The sequence below is a fragment of the Neopsephotus bourkii genome, unplaced genomic scaffold (assembly GCF_033783945.1).
Source record: "Neopsephotus bourkii isolate Nb327-2 ecotype Australia unplaced genomic scaffold, CSIRO-AGI_Nbou_v1 NB_1433, whole genome shotgun sequence".
In the NCBI taxonomy this organism is placed as follows: Eukaryota; Metazoa; Chordata; class Aves; order Psittaciformes; family Psittacidae; genus Neopsephotus; species Neopsephotus bourkii.
The window spans coordinates 1,111,164-1,131,633 of NW_026901910.1; the positions used below are offsets into that span (position 1 = coordinate 1,111,164).

The following is a 20,470-nucleotide window of genomic DNA, read 5'->3' on the forward strand; positions in this document are numbered from 1 at the left end:
AGCACATCTCATCCGCTGAGCACCAGAGCTTTGGGGAGGCAGGGATGGGGCAATGGGGAGGGATGCAGAGGTGCTCTACTACCTGGCCAGCTTCAGGAGGGGAAACAGAGCAGCCAGGAGAGAAGGCATTAGAGGAGTGCCAGGGTGAACACAGGAAACCTGCTCAGCAAACACACTCACTGCACACACAGCACAGTTTTCTTACTGCGCTGGGCGGGCAGACACAGCTCTGCTCTGCTCCCATAACCCTGCAAAGACAGCAGGGGTCATAGGTAACCCCCTGATGCCCCAAACCCAGATCCGTTTGCTGGATCCCCCTGTGATCCCATCGTGCAGGAAAAGAGAGGAGGGTGTCAACGTGAAACCAAGGGCTGCAGCGGGAGCAGGCTGAGCTGCAGTCTCCCATCCGCAGAGCCGGAGGGAGGTGGTCCCATGCTCGGCACCTGGAGGTGTCAAACATCTATATATAGAGCAGGAGAGGAGCCAGCGCCTCCGAGACGCTGCCCCGGAGGCCATGGAGGGGTTCCCGGGCTCCCCGGCCAGGGCAGCGAGCCCCAGGTATAGGGTGCACATAGGGGTGCTCGCCCATAGCAGTGGATGCTGCATGGAGATGCGTGTGGGCACACACACGTGGGGACCCACTGCCCCCTCCATCCCCTGCAGATCCCAGGCAAAGGGACCCCCTTTGCGGCCCATTCGGCTGTGCTGGAGCCATGGGTGCTGTGTGTGAGGCTGCACATGGGTGCAGGGGCTTGCAGGCTCTGGGCCAGGCAGTTTTTGGCACACTTGGACATCACACGGTTAAGCAGGAGGTAAAAGTAAGCCAGGAACAGGGAAGACTCCCTGGGGTTTATTATCTTCGGAAGATACCATTGGCATGCCTGCACCACCCCTGTCCCCTCTCTGCCAGGCTCTCCTTGGAGATGGTTATCTCGGGACCCAGAGCTGCATGGACCAGCATGAAAAGCTACAGTGGGGGGGCTGTGCCCACTGTTCCCCCCTCCAGAGACCAGGAGATGAGAGCCAGAGAGACACAGCTTCCCTGGTCCCCACAGGCATCCTGGGTGGGACGTGCCCCAGCAATGACTCTGGCACAGAGCACACGGTGAAGTGGCATCACTTATTAGAGGGAGGGCTGACAGCAGCAGAACGCTGCCTGCCCGGAGGAGCAGAGATGCCTTGCACACACCTGCTGGCTAAGGGCTTACGTCCCCCAGCACCGCTATTACTCCTGCTCTGGAGCCCTGGGAAGTGCTACCTCTGGTCTGCTGTAGGGTTCCTCACTTTGTCCATCACCCTGTCTCCCTTCTCCCATCCATTCAGCTGGGATCACCCTCCTGGCCAGCTCCACGTAGACACCATTCTCCTGGAAGCGGGATGGGTGCTGCAAGGAGCAAAGGACAGGGCATGAGTCTTGCTGCAGGTATCGGGCCCATTTGGAGTGGGCAGAAGGAAAAAGGATGCTGCTGTGTGGTGTGAGGAGTGAGGGGCCAGGGCCTGGATGCCATCACCCTGCAAGAGCGGGCAGTGATGAGGGGGTCACTGGCCCTACAGCTGCACTCCCTGCCCATGCCTGCCACAGCTCCTCCTCACCATGGTTATGTAGGTCTCCTCGGCTCTCTTCTTCTTCCCTGCACCCCGTTCAGCCTTGGGTACCTCAGCTCCAGGGATCAAGGAGTAAAGGGCCTCCTGTGAGAAGGAGATCAGGGTGCTTGGGGCCAAGTGGTCCCCCAAGTACATGAGGGCTGCCTTATCCCTCACTGGGGGTGCTGGCCCGCAGCTCCCTGCACCCCATCAATCCCCCTCTCCCACCTCCCACCAGAGCAGGATGTGGCTGCGCCCCAGGGAGGGCAGGCTCCCACTCCCCTGCACACAGCTCAGCCCCAGCTCTCACCTCTGCTCTGCTCTTGCTGCCACCATTCCCAGTCCTCTCCAGGGCCGTGTTGGCTGAAGACCTTGAGGGAAGGCAATGGTGGTGTCACCTCAAGCAAGAAGCATCGCCTGCACCTCCTGCCCTGCCCGCCCTCTCCCAGGACACTGGGATGTGCATGCCTTGGCCAGGCTGTCCCTGCTGTTGGAGCCGGTAAGATCTGGGAACAAAGGAGGGACCGGGCAGGGCAGTGTGGCACTAGAGGGCAGCAGGAGCCTGCACCCCACTGCAGGCAGTGCAACACCCCATAGATGACCCCTCCTGGTCCCCCCTCTCCAGCCCTGCTTGTGGCAGTGAGGACAGTGCTTGGCCAGGGAGAACAGTGCAGGAGATCTGCAAGGAGGTGCTCTGCTCAGCCCCATAAACCCAAAGGCAGTGTTGGTACCTCTTCCTCAGGCTGAGCCCGGCCAGGAAAGCCAGCACAACGGCCACACAACCACAGCCCAGAGCCAGAGGCCAAAACCCAATGTCTCCTAGGGCTGCAGCATCCTGGGTGCCTGCTGCTCCGTGTCCTGCTGGGGAGACATCAGTACAGGGGGTGGTACACACAGGGACCCTGCCACAGAACCATGGTGGCAGGGGCTGAGAGCCCTCAGAGCCCCTCTGCATGGGGCTGAGCAGGGTGATGGGAGAGGGGAGCAGGCGCAGGGCACGCACCTCTCTGTTCTGTGGGGCTGATGTGCAGCACCGTGTGGTTCTTGAAGATGCTGCTGCGCTGGAGCAGCCGGATCTCACACACATAGGTGCCGCTGTCGTTCACCTGCACATCCTGCAGCTGGATGGAACCATCCCAGTGGGAGATGTCCCCCTGCCACTGCACCCGCTCCCGAAAACGGCCCACAGGGATGCTACGGTTGCTGTAGTAATAAAACACCATCTCTTCCTGCTGGGGCACAGACAGCATTGGATGAAAGGAGTGCAGGGGAAGGGCACTGCACTGTGTGCCTTCCCTGCTTGAGAGCCCTCAGGTCCGTGCTATCTCCCTCTCCCCATGGACTGTTTGCCATGCACAAGAGCCCAGTTTGCTCCCAGCTCTCTTGGAAAGCCGCAGGACACAGCACCCAATGCCATGGTTCCCTGCAGAGCAGGGCCATGGGGAAAGGTGGAGGTCCCCATTGCCATGCAGGGAAACATTTCTCTTGTGGACTGGGCCATTCCCCACTCCTCCTGTGAGCTGCCTTGCTCACCTTCCCCTTCTCCCTGCCCCATTCCCTGCTCCACCACCCATGCCCTGGTCCCAACCCACCTTCTGCATGCCAGCTCCTGCCAGGCGCAGCCAGTCCACTTTGGCCATGGTCCAGCCCTTGGCCAGCGGGTCTAGGAAGAGGCACTGCAGCAGCACAGAGTCCCCAGCACTGGCTCGAAGCTGCGGCTCCATGGACACCCATCCAGCCGACCCGCTGCATCGCTCTGCCAGGGACAATGACAGCAGGATGAGTCCAGGGAGGACGGCCAGCTGCAGCCTGCCTGTCCTCATAGGTAACTCCTCTGCAGGTGAGCCTGGGGCTAACGGCACCAGAGCGCAACAGGGAGGCTTTGCTGCCCGTGCAGGCAAAGGCTCTCCCTGACCCCTGCTCTCGGCGTGCCCGGGATGCGGGGCAGCACATCCTCCCAGCCACCGGAGCAGGGGCTGCTGCGCTCACTGAACACCCCACGCCAAGGGAAGTGGGGAAGCACAACCCCAGCCCTCTGCGTCTCCGAGCCGGAGCCTGCAGCGGCTGCAGGGCTGTTCCTCTGAGTCACGGGCTGGGAGAACCAGTGCCGCTCTCATCCGTACCAGGCCAGGGGCGATTCAACTGCTCCGCACGCAGCTCAGTTCCTCTTTCACAACCTGCCCATTTGGCTTCTTTCCCCCTTGCTCACAGGCTCCAGACCTGGGCCTGGACTTGTCTGGCCATGTAACTACTGGTTAGGGCTTCTGGAGCAGCCGGACAACAGGGAAACAAAACCAAGCCAGAGGAACATCAAAGAGCACAGGGCTGATATAAGCCTCACCACACATCGGGCTGCAAAGCGGGCGGCAGGAAGGGAAACAAGCGGGGCAGCCAATGCCACTGGAGCTTGTCAAGACAAACCCTGCCTGCCCTGGCAGCACCCTGCAAGCAGAGCGGCTGAGGCTCTGGCACTTCTTTGCCAGGATGTAGGTGAGCTGATTGCATGGGGAGCTGCTCAGGCAGGTAGGCTTTGTCCTCAGTGTGTGCAAAGCCACTGAGGGCTGGGCTCTGGCCAAGCACCAGGTGCTTGCCTGATGCTCTGGGAATAATAAATGCAAAGTGCTACAGCTTCCCAAGCAGGTTTCTGCTGGTCTTGACCAGCTGTGGGGCTGAAAATGACAAATATTTGCCAGTAGAGAAGACCAAGGGAGCCACTTGCCTCAGGCAGAGCCAGAATCAATCCCTTGGAAAGCTTCCCCTGTGTTTAGACTCGACAAAGCAGTTCTACTTCTTTCAAAGCCTTGGAGCCTGGCAGAATAAGTACAGGACTCTGTCCAGGAATGCCATTGCAATCTGAAGCCTATACATATGTGAGCTCTGCAGAAGGGAATATGCAGCACCCAGAGACCAGAGCCATTGGTACGCAGGAGCCCAAGAGGTTCTCACTGCAGGAAGAGAGGAACCTATGGGTCTGTTAGCAATAAACCCACCAGAATGACTTCCAGCTTACCCAGCCATGTCAGCACCAGAGTCAGCCTCAGCAACACCTTCATCTTCTAGCAAGAGCAGCAGAGGTGACACATGCATCAGCCTCCCCCGGGGCAGGACAGCAACAATGTGCAACTGGACACCGAGTCACAAAGAGACTTCCTTCAGTTCCTCAGACAGGGATATGATGTTCACTGCCTGGATGCTCAGGCCAGCCACAGCTGAGTGAGCAAAGCACAGATGTCACTGGTTTGAGACTGAGCCCTAGGAAGGAAGAGAGCAAGCGGGGGGGAGGGCACAGCCAGAAACCCTTTTGTGTTTCCCCCAAGTAATGAATCTTTCCGGTGGTTTGGGGTCGAGTCTCGCATCTGAACCGAGATGTTCATCACCCTTAACCCTGCTCAGAAAGCAATGGGGAGATTCTTCTGCTACGTACTCAGAGATGTTTGGTCCTAACAACACAGACCCCCTACTGCATGCTGCACATGGTGAGAAGTGTTCAGCCAGTGCCATGTTTGGTCTCTGTATTCACTATGACCTGCGGCACATCTCTCCAAAGCCAACATCATCCTTCCACACATTGTAGATGTCTCCTGCACCCTAGGAAGGACTGGTTGTCATTATCAGGAATGTGCCAGCCAGTGTTCACATGTGGATCACAGGGAGGCAAAAGTCAGTACCCTGCTTGCTGTGTCCCTGCTCCATGATTCAAAGCTGCACCCATTCAAAAGTGAGGGGGGATGAGAGGGGATGTGCAGCTCCATGCACACACATGGAGCAGCAGGAACAGCTTCTGCAGTGGGAAAGAATGAGCGCCTAAGAAAGCTTCCATCTCTTTACATGGCCAGAGACATCGGATGATTCTTTCTTCTTTCCAAAGCAAAGGGAGCTCAGAAACACCCTGAGATGGGTTCAGATAGGGATTACAGACCCAGAGTTAGCTGCTGGGTGACCAACAGTGTGTTCTAGGCTGAAAAACAGTCACTACAGCTTTCCAGTCAGTGCATGGTGCTCTGCCTGCAGTCAGGGATGTAAAACCACCTCTGCCCTTCGTCACTCTCCCCCTTCCACAAACATGATCCCAGAAAGTGGCAGAAAGCCTTCTGGAATTGTCTCCAATCTGCTGTGCAAGCAACATGACCTGGTTGGGGGTTGTTTTTTTGTGGCTGGAGGGGAGAGCTGGGCAGTTTGAGCGTGCTGCCTGCAACTCTGCCACAGCACCGTTTGCTTGTGCACATATAACCTGCAAACACTGCAAACTCACGCTCAGCTCCAAAGCTCTCAGCGGGTGCAGCATCTCCCGGTGCAGCAGGCCAAAGCCTCCTACTTCCCAGCTATGCTGCCAAAAGCCAGAGAACTCAAGCAGAGCTACGCTTGCCCAGGATCACCCCCACGCAGGGCCCAAAATAGGAGCTAGCTTCAAAAGGAGTCCTGAGCACACAGCAGGCTGCACGCTGGGATATCTCCATGCAGAACTTCACAAGTTCTCTGCAGCTGAGTGACTGAGGCTCTGGTCTTTACTTCCATCAGATCCTTCCTGGGTTTATTACCCTATATCTAAGAATAAACTCCAGTCCTATATGGGAACACATTTGTACAGGTTCCCCCTCTGTGACACGCAGAGCAAGTGGGTACTGTGAGTGCACCAGCTGAAGGCAGCACCCACTCACCCAGGCTGTTATATAAATCACAGGGCTGACATCTCCAAATCCTTCCACAGGAGAGTTGCTATTAAACAGACTCGGGGGGGGAAATACACAGAAACCATACTGCCTTCAGAGTTTCCTACTTTTGCACAGGGTCCCCGAATCCTCAGCACTTCTGTGCTTCCCTAGCTCTCAGGAAGAACAACTAGCTAACAAACACAATGGCAAAACATACTCACCTGCAGTGGTTTTGGGGCAGTCAGTTTCTCTTGGACAAATCCATCTTCAGTAACTAGTTTGGAGCACCTGAAAGGTGAATTGTCTTCGAAGTTGTGCATGCAAGATATGTATCTTGTATGCCAGTCTTTATTTCCGAGTCTCTTATTTCAGGTTCACTTTGGTGGTCACTTTCAACTTGCAAGAGGAAGTTAAGAGCTAGACTGAGGTACTGACAAACCAGCACGAAAAAGGAACTGTTAGGAGAGGCAAGGAGGATTATAGATGCATACATCTGAGAACCAGTGGTGGGAACACAGCTTTGTAAGGAGAAAACACCTCGCAGGTGCAAGACACGGCTCAGTCCCACGCCTTGCATTGCAGCACACTGATCTGATCAGTCATTAAATGAGAAGTCAAGAACAGAGAGAATCTTGGCAAGCAACCCTTTTGCAGCCTGTGCTTCCCCTTAGTTCATTTTTGAGGCTCAGAGCTGGTTAAAGAACCTCTGTGCTTGCAGACTGGCTCTTGTCCTGATGAGACATAGGCAGCAGGCAACACCAGTTCACTTTACCATGCCTCGGTACTGGTGCTGCTGGAGGCCACAGGCTAGCTGGCATCTTCTGGGCAGAAGAGCCACTCTCAACATGCTTCTCACACCATAGCCAGCTGCTCCCTTTTGAACCACATACAAGACACAGTCCTGGTTTTAGCAGGCACAGAGTTCTCATCTCAAGCCACAGCTGTACCTTTTTTAACCCCCAATTGTCCTCCCCATCCCATTGAGGGGAGGGACAGAATGGCCACATGGCACTTAGCTGCCAGCTGGGGTTAAACCCCAGTACACAGCATGGCCTGCTTTCAGTCCACTGCACACCCACACCCCAATCACTTTGAAAGTGCATTTTCGTTCTTCCTCTTCCTCTGGAGTACCACAGCGATTACTGTTCTCTATCAGCAACCTCCCTACAGCTAACAGAGAAAGTCTCATTAGCTTCAAGGTGGCAGTTTATCTTTGCACCAGACCCATTTGCCCTGCATCTAGCCCATGGTTGCAAAGGAGTGCAATTGAAGGCAAACATTCTGCAGAAAACAAGTCATTCACGTTCACAGGGAACTCGAGTACTGCTGAAAGTGGAACAACAAAGCCACTTCCCCTAGGCTGCATATCCCACCAACATCCTTTCTCAGGAAAGTCGTGGCTGGGAGAGACACACTTAGCCAAATGAAGGAAACCACAGCCCAGAGTGAAACAAAGCAATTTATTGGTAATGGCACAAACAGTAAACTTAAACACACGTGTAAAAGGAGGCTATTTGACCAATGCCGCATACAGAAAGGAAGCTGAAACCAGCAACTGTTTAGGTGCTAAGCAGACATGAATTCCACTGCTCTCTGCCATCCATTACCAGAGAAGGTTGGTGAAAGAGAATGTACTCACTCGCAGAGGGCAGTAATGATGCATGTTTGGCTGTTACCCTCAAAAGGCACCTAGAAGAAGAGAGGAGGAACACGTCTCTTCTTCTGAACACGGAAGATTCCTTTGGACATCGCTTCAGTCAATGGTTGAGGTAGATGGGGTTATGTTTCCCCAGATACAGAGTCCCCATTTGCATTTCTGATTTTTAAAAATTGGTTTGTATGAATTGTGCTTCACTTCTACAAGTAGGAGATGAACCTACTAATGCAGCCCTGGACAAATACTCACAAGTAAAAAGGAAAGGGAAAACTCAACAATATAAAGGTAACATTACGTTGCAGCTGGTGACTTAAAAACAGAACCAGGAAAAAGCAGGAACAAACCAGTGGCAGATTAAACCAAGAAACAGTTAAAAGCAGCAGGTTCTCTTGCTCAAAGACAAATGAGCCAGGTACCAATTCAGACTGTTTTCAGTCCTTAGCAAATACTTCCCAAAAAATGGAGAAGAAATTGTTGTCAATGTCCAATGATTATCACCTTAGAGAGCTGACAGCAGTCTGGAGTAGCCTGTGCTTCAGGCAATTCAGATTCAAGGGCACAGGAAAGGAGGGATGTCACAATAATAAAGGAAGCAAATCTGCAAGTAAACTGAGAAACTGCATTGGCAGGCTGCTGGTAGGGAACAGGCTGTACAGCTGTAGGCACCAAGTTTTCTGCAGGCACTGGAGAAATGAGGTTAAAAGACTTTTGGTTTTCCACTAAATCAGAAAGATGTCAAAAATCATTGTTTTGTGCTTAAAGTGAACTATCCCATCGGCATTATTCTTCCAATCTACAAAGATTAGAGCAGGTCCTTCAATCTGCACTGGTTATCCAGCAGCCTTCGTACTCATCTAGTCATGATTTTCAGTGCTGTCATTTTGTTCTTTATGCATAGCTTTAGACTTTCATCAGTATGGGTCTTCCTCATCTGTGTCCTACACAGGAAGAATGGGAGAGAGAAATTGAGTCTGTATATGAAGACATGAACCGCATTATGAGTTTGACAAGACTTTGAGTCTGCTAGGCTTCTGACAAGAGCTTAAATGCTTTCCAAGATGCTGCTGTGCTTCAATAAACCTTAGAACTTGTAGCCTATAAGCACTTGCAGCTAAATCTGTTTGACACACCACAGATACACAGCCAAATTGCTACGGCATAACCAACACGCACAGTGTACTTTAAGAGAAGTAGCAACTAAAGCTCAAGCAAAAGACAAACCACAAAGTGCAGAGAGCCATCTCCTGAAAAAGCACCTCCAACCCCTACGAAGAAAGTCCAGTTGTTGTTTCTCAGCTACAACCAACGACACACTTTCAGATCCCCATTGTCTCATTTTTTAACCACAGTCATCATTTGATAGCGTCCCCACCATCCACCTCTGCAGCTCTCAACTTGAGAGAAACTCAAAGATAACAGCTTCTTTGTAAGGGAGATCTAACTAACTTGCCAGCCATTTCCAGTCCAAACAGATTTTCACCAGCTTTGCAATTTTAATTATTTGGCAACACATAAAGCATGAAAAGGTAGAGGGCAGAGAACTCAAAAGTACTGAATCATTAAAGGGAGCGAGACAGGATGTTCTTGGTAAGCCAAGTATTTTGATATCAGAGAGCAAAGTGTCAAACAGATAACAAAACACTCAGCATGAAAGCAGCAGGATTGTAACATTCAAATTCGCCTTCTCTCAAAGGATAAGAAGACGTTTTTCAATTTCTAAAACCTCCAACTGCCTGAACCATGTGTTTCATCAAAGTGGGGCTCCCATCCTTCCCCATCTCCCCTGCAGCAAAGCAGTGGTGCCTCCCTGCTGCCCAGCACCGCACTCGCAGCAGCCTTTCCATGTCCCATGGCAACTCTCATTATGCATCAAGCTTTTTCTGCTTTCTGCACCTCCTAAAACTCTTGCTCCCAATACTGCTGCATTGTAACTGTTGTGTCTTATGCAGAACTGCAAATATTTCATATGTAACTTGCATAACTGCTGATTTTTTATTCTGCATCTAATGAAGCATAGAAACCATCAGCACACACTTGTCTGAAGGCTCATGCATTTAGTACACTTGAAATCACTGGCATTATAACAGTGAACCAAGCAACACATTTAAATCCTCCTTAACATACTTCCAGACCATGTATAAAACATGTAAACGTGTGTCTGAGGTAAGCTGGCTCCATAGGACATCAGGGGAAAACCAAAACCACTCTCAAGTTAGGCACATTAATGAGCTTACTCTGGAATGTGCCACGGTTATGGCTGTGGCTGCTAATGCCAGCACACAGAACTTGAGGCCCATTTCACAAAGCAGGTGGCAAACACATTCAGTAGTTTCAGCACAAGATGTCTGATCATCAGGTTTGCTGATAGGGTAGCAAGCAGAAGACAACCACCACTTCATGAAACAAACAAATCAAGAGCTTAGCACGATTCCCTTGTGACAAAACCAGTCTAAATAGCAAGGTTACACACTACCATCTTTACAAGAAACAGGGTCGATTGAGGGATCTATGCCTCCACTCCTCACCTCAGCACTGGCAAACCCAAACTAGTTTTGCAGAGCCTTGAAAGAAACCACACAACACAGTAACTACCACTTCAAGTTCTGATTTTTCATCTTCCAAGTATCAGCGTTGATTTCAATAGAGACAAATGAAAAACCAATTTGGTGGGTCTCAAGACAACTTCCCCTGCCAGTAACACAGTGTGAGCAGCTTCTGAGCCTAGCGATCTGGGGACACTTCTTTGACATCCAGAGGTGTTATGACAAGCTCTATGTGCTGCTCTCAGCACCTCTTCTGAGCCCCAAACTTGATAAAAGCCAGTTATGAAAACACCAGCTTTCACTTACCACACAGTTCAGACACCGGTCCCTGAGTTTCCCCCAGCAGGTGCCTGTCCCTGTATGTTCAGACCTGCAGAAAAACCACAGGATTAGGCTGGACTTTCCCCCAACACACATACTGAGTCCTGTGGACTGTCAGTTCTAGTTCTACCACACTTTAACTCTGCACAGCAAAAGTAAAAAGCACAAAGAACATCAGGTCCCTTACTCTGAAGGCAGATATGTCACTGAAGTGCTATGAAGGACACAAGAGCTGCCGTTTGGCAAATCTCACAATACTAATCAGAACATTAGATTAAAAACCCCATTCTGCAAGAACTTCTAGTACTGAATTCATTGCAAAACAGGTATGGCTCCACCAGTAGCCACATTATCTGATTATTCTCACTACTGAACCTTTCCAGAACAGAACCCTCTCCACTTCAGAAGGGAATTCAGCCTCAAAGGCTTATTCAGTACCTAGCATCTCTGCTTAGGCCATCAGAGAACCAGTTAGCATCATTCAGTTTGGTTTGTTGTTTATGGGTATTTCACACCAAAAAAGCCGACATAAGCAAAGTATCTTGCTGATTTAGACTGAAATAAATCCAGTTACAGAAGTGAAAGACTGTCTAACCCTAAACTGCTTCAGTTCCATGGTCACGCATGAAAGGACATAAAAAGGGGATGTACAGCACTTAGTTTATGCTCAAACATGGGGATTTTCCAGAGCTTTCTGAAGGCTGGCCAAGTCAGGCTAGTGGAGAATTAGGTTTCAGTGACTGACCTGCAGACGCTGGGAGCTTATAGAACAAAGGACAGTGGAGAAACTGTCCTTTGGCCAGTGTCAACAAGCCAGAGTGGAAATACAGGCTTTAGGATGCAGGAGAACTTACTCATCAGACACTTCGATGGAGGATTTCTTATAGCCAGGCTTTTTATTCTCCTTTTGCACTGCAAATTTTCTTCCCATCCTTACCAGCAGCAGAACAACCACAATGATGGAAGGGAGGAACACTAAAATGGACAGCAGCACCGCTGAAGTGAGCTGGAAGGAGAAGCCTGCAGGAAAGACAAACAGCAGCCCAGCTGTACCACGAGTCAAATATGGCTTTAAGTCTCTGGCAAATGCTCACCCATGACACAGGTTGCGAGGCTTTCAGTACAAAGCACAGAGCTGACAGATCTGAAGCAGCTTGTCACTGAATCTCTAGGATTCCTGTCACGCATCCAGCACAGTAAGGTGCTTTATTTGTAGAAAGCTACAAAGGAAGGCAGGTCACGACACAGTTCTATCAGTGTGCCTAAACTGCAAAACTGGGGCAGGTCTCACACGCAAGGCAGATGAAGAAATTAAGTAATATTAAGAATCAGCACTTGTGATGTGACTCTTATTTTTAGACCAGCATTTAACTTGTTCTACTGCTGCAATATGCAGACAGCAGAACTCCTGAACAATTGCATGCTTTTGATTTCTTTTATCATCACAGCTCCCTCAGTCCCTTCCTGCCCCAGTAAATTCAATAGTTTTCAATGTCTGTGGCTCAGAAAGATGGGGTGAGGTAACTTTTGTTGAAATTCTAATGGGGACTTCCAGGGAACTTGTGTCATGAGTGATGCTCAGCCTTCCAAGAGCCTGACAAAGCCGCAAGGCAGCTGTAGCACCTGGGTGAGGACATGCTACTGACATGGAGCCTTACCTCTCTCAGTAACTACCAGCATCGTTTGGGGAATGTTATGGTACACGTCCGGAGGATTCTTCACACTGCAGATGAACGTCCCATTGTCACTCATTGATGGGCTTTCAATAGCAATGGAAGCATCGCCCTTGGCAACATTCCCAACCCAGGATATCCTGTCTTTGAACTTTCCCACTGTTGTCGGGTATGGAACAGACTGATAATGAAAAATCTAAAAGGAAGCAAAGGCAATAAAATACTTGTCTAAGAAAGCAAAGAAAACTACTTTTTAGATTGTAAACATAAATTAATACATATTAAAAGTGAGAAATAACACTTCTTGTATAGGAGACCTTGTCAAGTTCTCCTATGATAACTCTGAGTCAGTCTCATTTCATTAGGTCTCCAATGCTTTTATCTACCAGCCTCAGCTCTCTGTCACCATCACCATTCTAACCAACTTCTTCCCTTCTGCAGATCTTCAGTTGAGAAGCAGAGTGGGCTTCTTGCCTCATACAACACAGAACACAGCAGTTCTTGAGGGCTTGCTTCTTGCACTTTGGCTCTTGCTATCTTATGAGCAGAGGCTTAGCAGACACCACTTGATGAAAGAAGCACCCTTTTGTTCCAAATAGAAGCATGCTCCTAAGAGTTCAAACTCTTCAGGCAACAGAAGGCACTGATCACCTGTAAAGATGTGCATTTTCTGTTTCCACCTTGAAGAAGAGATTTTCAGCCAGCTTTCAGACTCAAGTTTCAAACTGCTGCTCACAAAACAGCAAGCAGAAGCCCTCAAACTTTAGAGGCTGTCACCATCACTGTCTTCAGACTGTCACCACTCACGTGTGCTTGCCACTCCAAGAAATATCAGCCATAGCCTGCATGACAGAACTACAAGGGTCCAGCTGCCTTCAAGAAAGCTTCCGATCAAATGCTTTACAGTCATTCTATACAGAGCTACAGTGCACAACACAGCCCTGGTGTCAACACCCAAACTTCACCTACTTTATCCTCATGGTACTATTATGCATTGTGCAGAGTATTTTTCACCCAAAGAACACTAAAGCAATTTCACAAGGGGAAGAAGGTGACAATGAGAGTCCCAAACCCAAAGGGGTGAAGCAGCACAGCAAACAGAACAAGTATATTCAGAATCTCATTATGCACAGAGGCCTGGTCAGTCTCCACTACAAAAAGAGGCCCTGTCCCACTTACTGTCTCCATCTGACCCCCCGTGACGGGCCGGTACGTCCAGTCTATCGTCAGGCTCTCAGCGATGGGCAAACTGGATTTGAAGGAGCATTTCAGTGCTACCTGCTCGCCAACATAAGCTCGCACGCTAGCACTGGCTTTTATTTCCAGGGAAAGAGCACTGCAGGCACCTGATGGAACAAGCACAAAAGGCAAGGATTAGTTTCTTGTCAGAAGTGATGGTGTCCCAAAGGCACTGGTGCATGTGCAGGTCAAGCAGCCTAAACACAGAAGCACAGTGATGACTACCTCCCCATAACGACATTTAAAGCAAAGCAGACAGCTTCACTCACCTATTTCCCTATGGGATTGGAACTAGCCTAAATTACAGTATTTATCTGGAAAACACCACTAAAAGCCTACAGATACTTAGCTAGGGTGGTGAAGAGCCGAGAAACGGACTCAGCTGGCTCTCTGAGGAGTTGCCAAGTGCCAGCTTTAGCCTAATCCAAGGCAATTCACGCTTTTGGTACCAACCGAAAGCCCTGGAATCCCCGGTGAAACTGACCAGACCTTCCAAAGCAGAGAAGACCAAAGGCACCGCGTCTGGGGCACAAGCAGCATGAGCCATTGAACGCTGCCCGCACTGCACTGCACTGCTGAGGGGCTTCGCTCCCCCCCGTTTCTCCTGCCCTTTCCAGCGCTCCCCGCTCCGCAGCGGCCACAGGGACCGCACAGCGGGGCCGGGAGCGCTCCGCGGCCGCACCCAGCTCCGGCACGGCCCTTCCCGGAGCCTCCGCGCCCATCCCGTCCGCGCTGACCATCCTCCCTGCAGGGACCGCCGCTCCCGCAGCCCGGCTCCCCGCCATCAGACCCATCCCGTCCCGCAACCACGGCCGTTACCGAGCAGCAGCACCAGGGCTCCCTGCGGAAGGACGGAGCCGCCGCCCGCCCCGCCGCACCGCATCCCGGCTCCGCTCTGGGCCGCAATATGGCGGCTCACCTGCGCAGCGCAGGTGAGGGCGGGGACAGCCCAAGATGGCGGCCCCGGGTTGCCATGGCGACGGGAGCGGGGCTCGGGTACCGCGGGTGCCGGCTCCCACACGGGCCAAGGGCCGGGGCTCCGGGCTCTGCCCTCTCAAGGGGACCGGGTCTGGGGGAGCCACTTGGCTGCGTTTTGGGTACTTCTCAGAGCAAACCCCCGCTTATCGGGCATCCCCGGGGCCGTGCACGTCTGTAACATCCCCTTCTGCTCACAATCACTGCTCTCCACCAGGCGCGTTTATTGATAACCCAGGAGATTGAAAATGACAACATACAGACAGCTAATGCGGCCAGCACATTACAGATAGCGCTATAAAGTCATAAAGATACTCTTTAAACAAACAGGCTGATGTTTTGACTTGCTGCTGTTGGAATACTGTAAAAGCTCTGCAGTTGGAGCTTTGGCGGAAGGCAGCATCCTCAGAAGCTGCAAGAGACTGATACAAAATGCACACCAACTGGTAAATGTTACCCTAAATAGAACACCATACATCCCTGACGTGTAACGCTTCCCATCTGAAGTGGCAAAGGCTTTAAAGTACACTGTACAACCGGCTCCTCCTCACATAGCCCATGACAAACAGGATTTTGAGGGAGGATAACCAGGGCACACAAAGGCACCTTGTGATTTCTAAGGTGTGAGCCTGCACTTTGAGCATCCCTGCTCAGTCAGGTAGCTCAGCATCCTGCCCCAGTCTTACAGCACTCTGTCAGAGCAGACTTCGGCACGTTCTGCAGGCGTGAAGGTGAAGGAAAGTTCCTTGTTCATGGAGCAAGTTCCTCCTGCTTTGCTTCAATGGAGGAGTTCATTAACTGGTGTTAATGTCATTCTCTTTCCTTGCCAGAATTTCAGGTTGAGCGGGGACACCACGCTCCCAGCGTGAGGCCTCTGGAATTCAGCTTCATCCTAACATCCCAAATTACAAGGTTTCTGCATCTGCCTTAGAAGCACCTAAGAAGAAAGAATAAGAACAAAGGAGATTCCTTGCTCAGGGTTATTGCAGGCAACACAAACAGTCAAGGCGGCTGCTGACCTCAGAAACCGAGCGGGTAAAACCCATGCTGTAATGGGGCTGCAAAGCCAGCAAATGTGGAAATGGTCTCAGGCTCCCTGTAGCACTTTTAAACCAATAAAAAGCCAATGAATCCAAAAGCAGGCTCAAAACTGGGGAAGGGAAATGAATTCACTCCTTATCCCCAAAGCAGGCACGGCATGGAAAGCATCAACGCTAGGGAGGAGAAATCCCTGCTGCAGCTAAGAGGCACTTGTGTCTCCACACCCTGTTCAGTTGTCAGTCTGAAGGCTCCTCGGTGTGATTGTGGTCTCAGTTGTCTCTGCTTATGGCTAGCATCAGCTATTGTGACTAGAAGTGAAACACCACAGTAAAACTGCCATCAGATGCCTGTGGAAACACCAGGACATTAATGAGAGAATGTCTGAATGGGTACCTGCAGTGTATACACCATCAAAGGCCCCTAATCTTCTAATGGACTGCCTTCCTTTTCTTCTCTTGCCTTCAGACTCTCCTTTTCTTTACTGTTATAAAAGAAGAGGGGAGGAGGAAAAGAAAGCCCAAATCAGTGTCATATCCCGAGCAGCAGTCACGTTTGGAGTTATGTATAGCACACGTAACAGGGTTACATGATGAGACAGTAAACCTGCTGCATGCATGGTGACCACAGTGTCATCTGCCAGCCGCCACTACAAGGTGCATCCTTGTCTGAGTGAGGAGCTGCTGTGAAGAACAAGAGCAGAAAGAGGACTCTAAAGCTTGTTCATCCCAGGGCTCTGCTCTGACTGCACGTACACAGACAAGCATCGATAACGGAGTTGGCAGTTTTGCATTGCAGGTGATTAGCGCAGGGTCCAAGCCCAATAGTTCAGAACAGCTATGAAAATACATTTGGCAGGCTATTCCAGAAGCCTTTGCCTCTCTCCCCCTGTCCTTACAGTTCAGTGCCTGTCACCTCGATCCTCTTCTCTTGTGCTTTCTTCCGATGGTGTCGACAGATAATGACAACCGTCACCACAATGATCATCAGAACGCAAGCAGACCCAATGGCCACAGCCAGGAAGTGGATTTCTGAGAAGTGCACTGCATGGAGAGAAACACACCCATGAACAAGAGGGACACACAAGAAGCTCTTGGTAGGGAACTGGGAACCTCTATCTGTGAATATAACCTTTCCTCAGGCTCCTTTTCCCCCTGTATCCGTTAACTACCCTCCTGCTTTCTCTTTATAATCCCTTTTCTTCCACACTTTCTCCCAGACATGGAGGAATCCTTGCTAAATTCACATGACCTCTGGTGGGTTCTTGGCCTCTCACCTTTCTGCACAACTCTGAGTCGCACTTCACCGATCACCCCATTAGCATCGGGGGGGTTCTTCACCTGGCAGGTGAATGTCCCGTTGTCAGTGGGCTGCAAATTCCAGATCATGATGGAAACATCATTACGCTCAATATTCCCATCCCAAGTGACTCGCTCTTTAAACCGTCCAGTAGGCAGATTGTAGGGCTCCTGCAGGTAATACAATACCTACAAGAAAGAGAGGAAGCTGTCATTCCAAAACACTGTGTGGGCTTTGTGATGGATGCTTGCCCATACCCATACCTGCAGTTGTTGCAATCACTGGGATTACCCAGTGCTGGGACTTGGGATGGTTTGTTTGGGCAATGCTGCATCCATGAAATAGACAATAATAGTCTCACTCACTAGCTCATGAGAGCCCAGGTCCTCAGGCTGGAAGTTCCAGGTCACGGACAGATGCTGGCTGATAGGGCTGCTGCTGGAAAAGGTGCATTTCAACCGCAGGTTAGTGCCATTCACAGCATTCACCTCCTTGGAAGTGTGAACCTCCATGGCTGCCACAGGCCACAGTGCTGCAGGGAAAACAGCAGGCGTTAGAGATAAGGAAAACTACTGTCTACCAGTAAGCTCATCACTTTTCCTTATCTGCATTTATCCTATGCAAAACCTGCCTTATCTATCCCTGTCAATGTTTAACCTGCCAGTCTCCAGCAGACAGATATAATTACTGAAGGAGATGATCCTGCATATGCAGAATCCAAGAGATCCCTGTGTTTCATGGATTTTGTCAGCCGATATGATATGCAAGTTGGGCAGTGCTGCTTTCAGGGGAGTTTGTCTTCATCTGAACTGCTGGTACAGTGCTTTCCTTGTAGCTGTGGCTTCACAGGTAAGCACTTAGACCTGGTAACTGGTTGAGAGAGGACCATTGGGAAGGACTTACCTACAGGGACAATACTTTATTTGGGCTGGAAATGTCTCTCTTCAGGCATGAGTAAACTTGACATCTAGGAGGTGCAATGTTGTTGTAAATGCCACTCATCCTTAAGCATGTACTTGCTCCTGACTGGCACTAAAGATACCATACATAACTCTTTCTGAGCTTGGCCTGGCCACGGTTTCACAAGTGACAGCACTCTGCTGCACTCAATTCCCCAAGCAGGTTTCTTCAGGAAAGCAGTCCCACCCTTTTAATGAGGACTGAGGAACCACAGTAAACAGTTGCTAGAGCTTTCCTTTATACACTGTATTATCAGCCTGAGCGCCATGGTGAAAACTTCTCCTATTGAAGTTGGCAGTGCCTGCTCAAAGGTTCGCCCAGCTGGACAACTACAGTCAAACACAGCCAGGCTGAGGCACTCTGCACGAAATCCTCAAGGTAAATCTGGAAGCATATTTTCGTCAAGGAAACATCCTCTGCTAACCAAACCATCCCAGCTACCACGCTGTAAATAAGACAGCATGGCTAACTCGATAATACCCTGAGAGAGGGACAAGCAGCGAGACAGCATCAAGACACAGACAGAAGAAAGATGCTTTTGAAGATACCTCTCATGCCTGAGCCCTACTTGTCTTCTGGCTCACCCTGCCATTCCAGACAGGTTCATCACTGGCAGATTCGTGCTACCCACATGGCTCTTCCTTTCCCCCCCTACAACTGCTTCCTTTCTCACCTGCCCACTTGAGCTCCTGAACTCAGTGGGTTGGTTTCCACAAACGGCAGTGCTGTGCTGCATCGCTTGCTGCTGCTGCTGAAAGGGACAGTCCCCCCTGTTCCTGACCATGTGCTCCCATGGCTTTGCTTCTCCTTACTGGTGAAACTAACCCAGCCAAATTAAAAAAGAGACATTCATGATCTCCTGTCACTTTAAGAAGATGAGTTAACACCCCCCCCCCCCCCCAGGATGATTCAAACAAAAACCCCGTTTATCTGGGGTTGTAAAATATGGCTTCATAATAAAGAGAATCAATACATTTCCTGTACTTGAAAATAATTTATAACCCAAGACTTCCTTGCCAAATAATTTCTTAAAGGAGAAAATATTTGAAACACCAAAACATTGAAGGAGCCCACACTGAAAAACTTCTTTGGCAGAGACCCTCTCTCATCCAAAGATTCAATGTCAAATCTTTTTATGTTAAACTCCTTCAAAAGAACAACCGTGGGAAACGAGTTTAGAATCCTTTTTGCAAGACAGATTCCCAAACGAATCCATGTGCTGATGTGTTTGGGAAAGGAGGACATGGTGTTCTCAGAATCCAGCTATAAGCCACTAAACATTCGACCCAGGCTATTGTCAGTCTGGAGTCATCGCTGTGTAAAGCATCTAAAGCCAAGCACTGCTTAACAATCCCTGACTGTCTGGTAACAAAGACGGTAAAAAAACCACCAAGGAGTAAAGTCCAGGTTCCTGGGAGGAGAGGAAAAGACGTGTAACCAGAGCTCAGAATGAGATCAGTGTTGTTCTTCCGCTTGAACACGCTTAAACCTGTTTGTCAAAGAAACTCAATCACTTCGTGTCACTTGCAGTGACCCCGGACCCGAAAGAATCGCAGCAAGTATCCGAGAGTCCTACAAAGTCACTGCCTTAATGAGGATGATAATGAAGGGAGGAGAAGAGGAAAGTCAAGATGGCAGCTGAGGCCACGCAAGACCAGGTTTCCTTACCTGGGAGCTGTACCCCAAGGAAGAGCGCAGCACCCAGCCAGCTGGGGCCGTGCATCGGGAAGACAAGTTCGGACTCCATGGGTAACTGGTTCCAGTTTCTCAATAACCGGAGGAGAGACGAGTTTCTCAAAGCCTTCCCAGCACAGCTTGCAAAGCAATGCGAGCGCTCTCCTGCTTGAGTCAGAGAGCACTCCCTGCCCTTGCACTGAAAGGCAAGGTGCGGCCAGCGCAGCTCACCTCTGCGGGTAGAACAGGGACACTTCCAAGGTACGATTATTTTCTTCTGCCTCCCATATTCCCTTGCTCTTTTGTGTTGCAATCATCCCTTCTCCCGGCTTCCACCTGAAACCACTCCCCTCCTGTGGGAGGTAAACTGGCTCCCAAAAGAAGATTTGCCTGAAGGTGTTTATAGAGAGCCTGAAGGAATGAGGGCCATTTGTTTGGCCAAAACCTGCAAACAGCCCAGTCAGTGGCAGCAATGTGGGCACACGTCCAGAGCATGGAAATATCCTACTGAAACATAGCCTGATGCTAATTTTCCCAGCAGTGGTACCAAGGCGGGGATGGGGAGGATGTCCTAACCACTGGCTGTTCTGAAGGGCTCCCTTCTCTGATTAACCTTCAGCATGTTTCAAAACCTGCTGTTAAGAGAGCACCGTGCCCTCTGCACCCTTACGAGTAACTTGAACTCTCTGATGTTTCATTTGGAAACAGAAATAAGTAAAAGCAAGCTAAAGAGAGCAATGTAATAGCATGATCAGCCATGTCACTAGGTGATGAGTGCATGGAAGGAGCAAGAAGCCAGCTCCAGGCATCTGGAAAGGAGTGCCTTGGGATGTATGTGGCAGGCGCAAAAACACA

At 50.4% G+C, this 20,470-nt stretch overlaps 3 protein-coding genes across 6 annotated transcripts; all 3 read right to left on the minus strand.

The window, feature by feature from the left end:
- Positions 1 to 912: 912 nt before the first annotated feature.
- Positions 913 to 4,848, minus strand: LOC133220257 (junctional adhesion molecule-like). 4 transcript variants are annotated; one of them, XM_061368207.1, is made up of 7 exons: positions 4,595 to 4,848; positions 3,177 to 3,340; positions 2,588 to 2,816; positions 2,316 to 2,445; positions 1,895 to 1,955; positions 1,594 to 1,689; positions 913 to 1,384 (listed from the first exon to the last, which is right to left on the minus strand). In XM_061368207.1, the coding sequence occupies exons 1-7, from the start codon at positions 4,635 to 4,637 to the stop codon at positions 1,226 to 1,228; spliced, it is 882 nt and encodes a 293-aa protein (XP_061224191.1). In that variant the 5' UTR covers positions 4,638 to 4,848; the 3' UTR covers positions 913 to 1,225. The 4 variants fall into 4 exon arrangements, with proteins under 4 accessions (XP_061224191.1, XP_061224188.1, XP_061224189.1 ...); XM_061368204.1 differs by lacking the exon at positions 4,595 to 4,848 and having other exon boundaries at positions 3,177 to 3,808; XM_061368205.1 differs by lacking the exon at positions 4,595 to 4,848 and having other exon boundaries at positions 2,588 to 2,809; positions 3,173 to 3,731.
- A 2,834-nt stretch (positions 4,849 to 7,682) lies between these two features.
- On the minus strand, positions 7,683 to 14,646 carry LOC133220339 (myelin protein zero-like protein 3). The gene is made up of 6 exons (XM_061368335.1): positions 14,489 to 14,646; positions 13,610 to 13,776; positions 12,416 to 12,626; positions 11,612 to 11,777; positions 10,743 to 10,806; positions 7,683 to 8,831 (listed from the first exon to the last, which is right to left on the minus strand). Exons 1-6 carry the CDS (start codon positions 14,550 to 14,552, stop codon positions 8,805 to 8,807), a joined length of 699 nt encoding a protein of 232 aa, XP_061224319.1. The 5' UTR covers positions 14,553 to 14,646; the 3' UTR covers positions 7,683 to 8,804.
- Positions 14,647 to 15,287: 641 nt separating this feature from the next.
- LOC133220340 (myelin protein zero-like protein 2) lies at positions 15,288 to 19,750 on the minus strand. The gene is made up of 6 exons (XM_061368336.1): positions 19,610 to 19,750; positions 17,347 to 17,513; positions 16,959 to 17,169; positions 16,581 to 16,725; positions 16,079 to 16,166; positions 15,288 to 15,581 (listed from the first exon to the last, which is right to left on the minus strand). Exons 1-5 carry the CDS (start codon positions 19,686 to 19,688, stop codon positions 16,106 to 16,108), a joined length of 663 nt encoding a protein of 220 aa, XP_061224320.1. The 5' UTR covers positions 19,689 to 19,750; the 3' UTR covers positions 15,288 to 15,581; positions 16,079 to 16,105.
- Between the last annotated feature and the right edge of the window lie 720 nt (positions 19,751 to 20,470).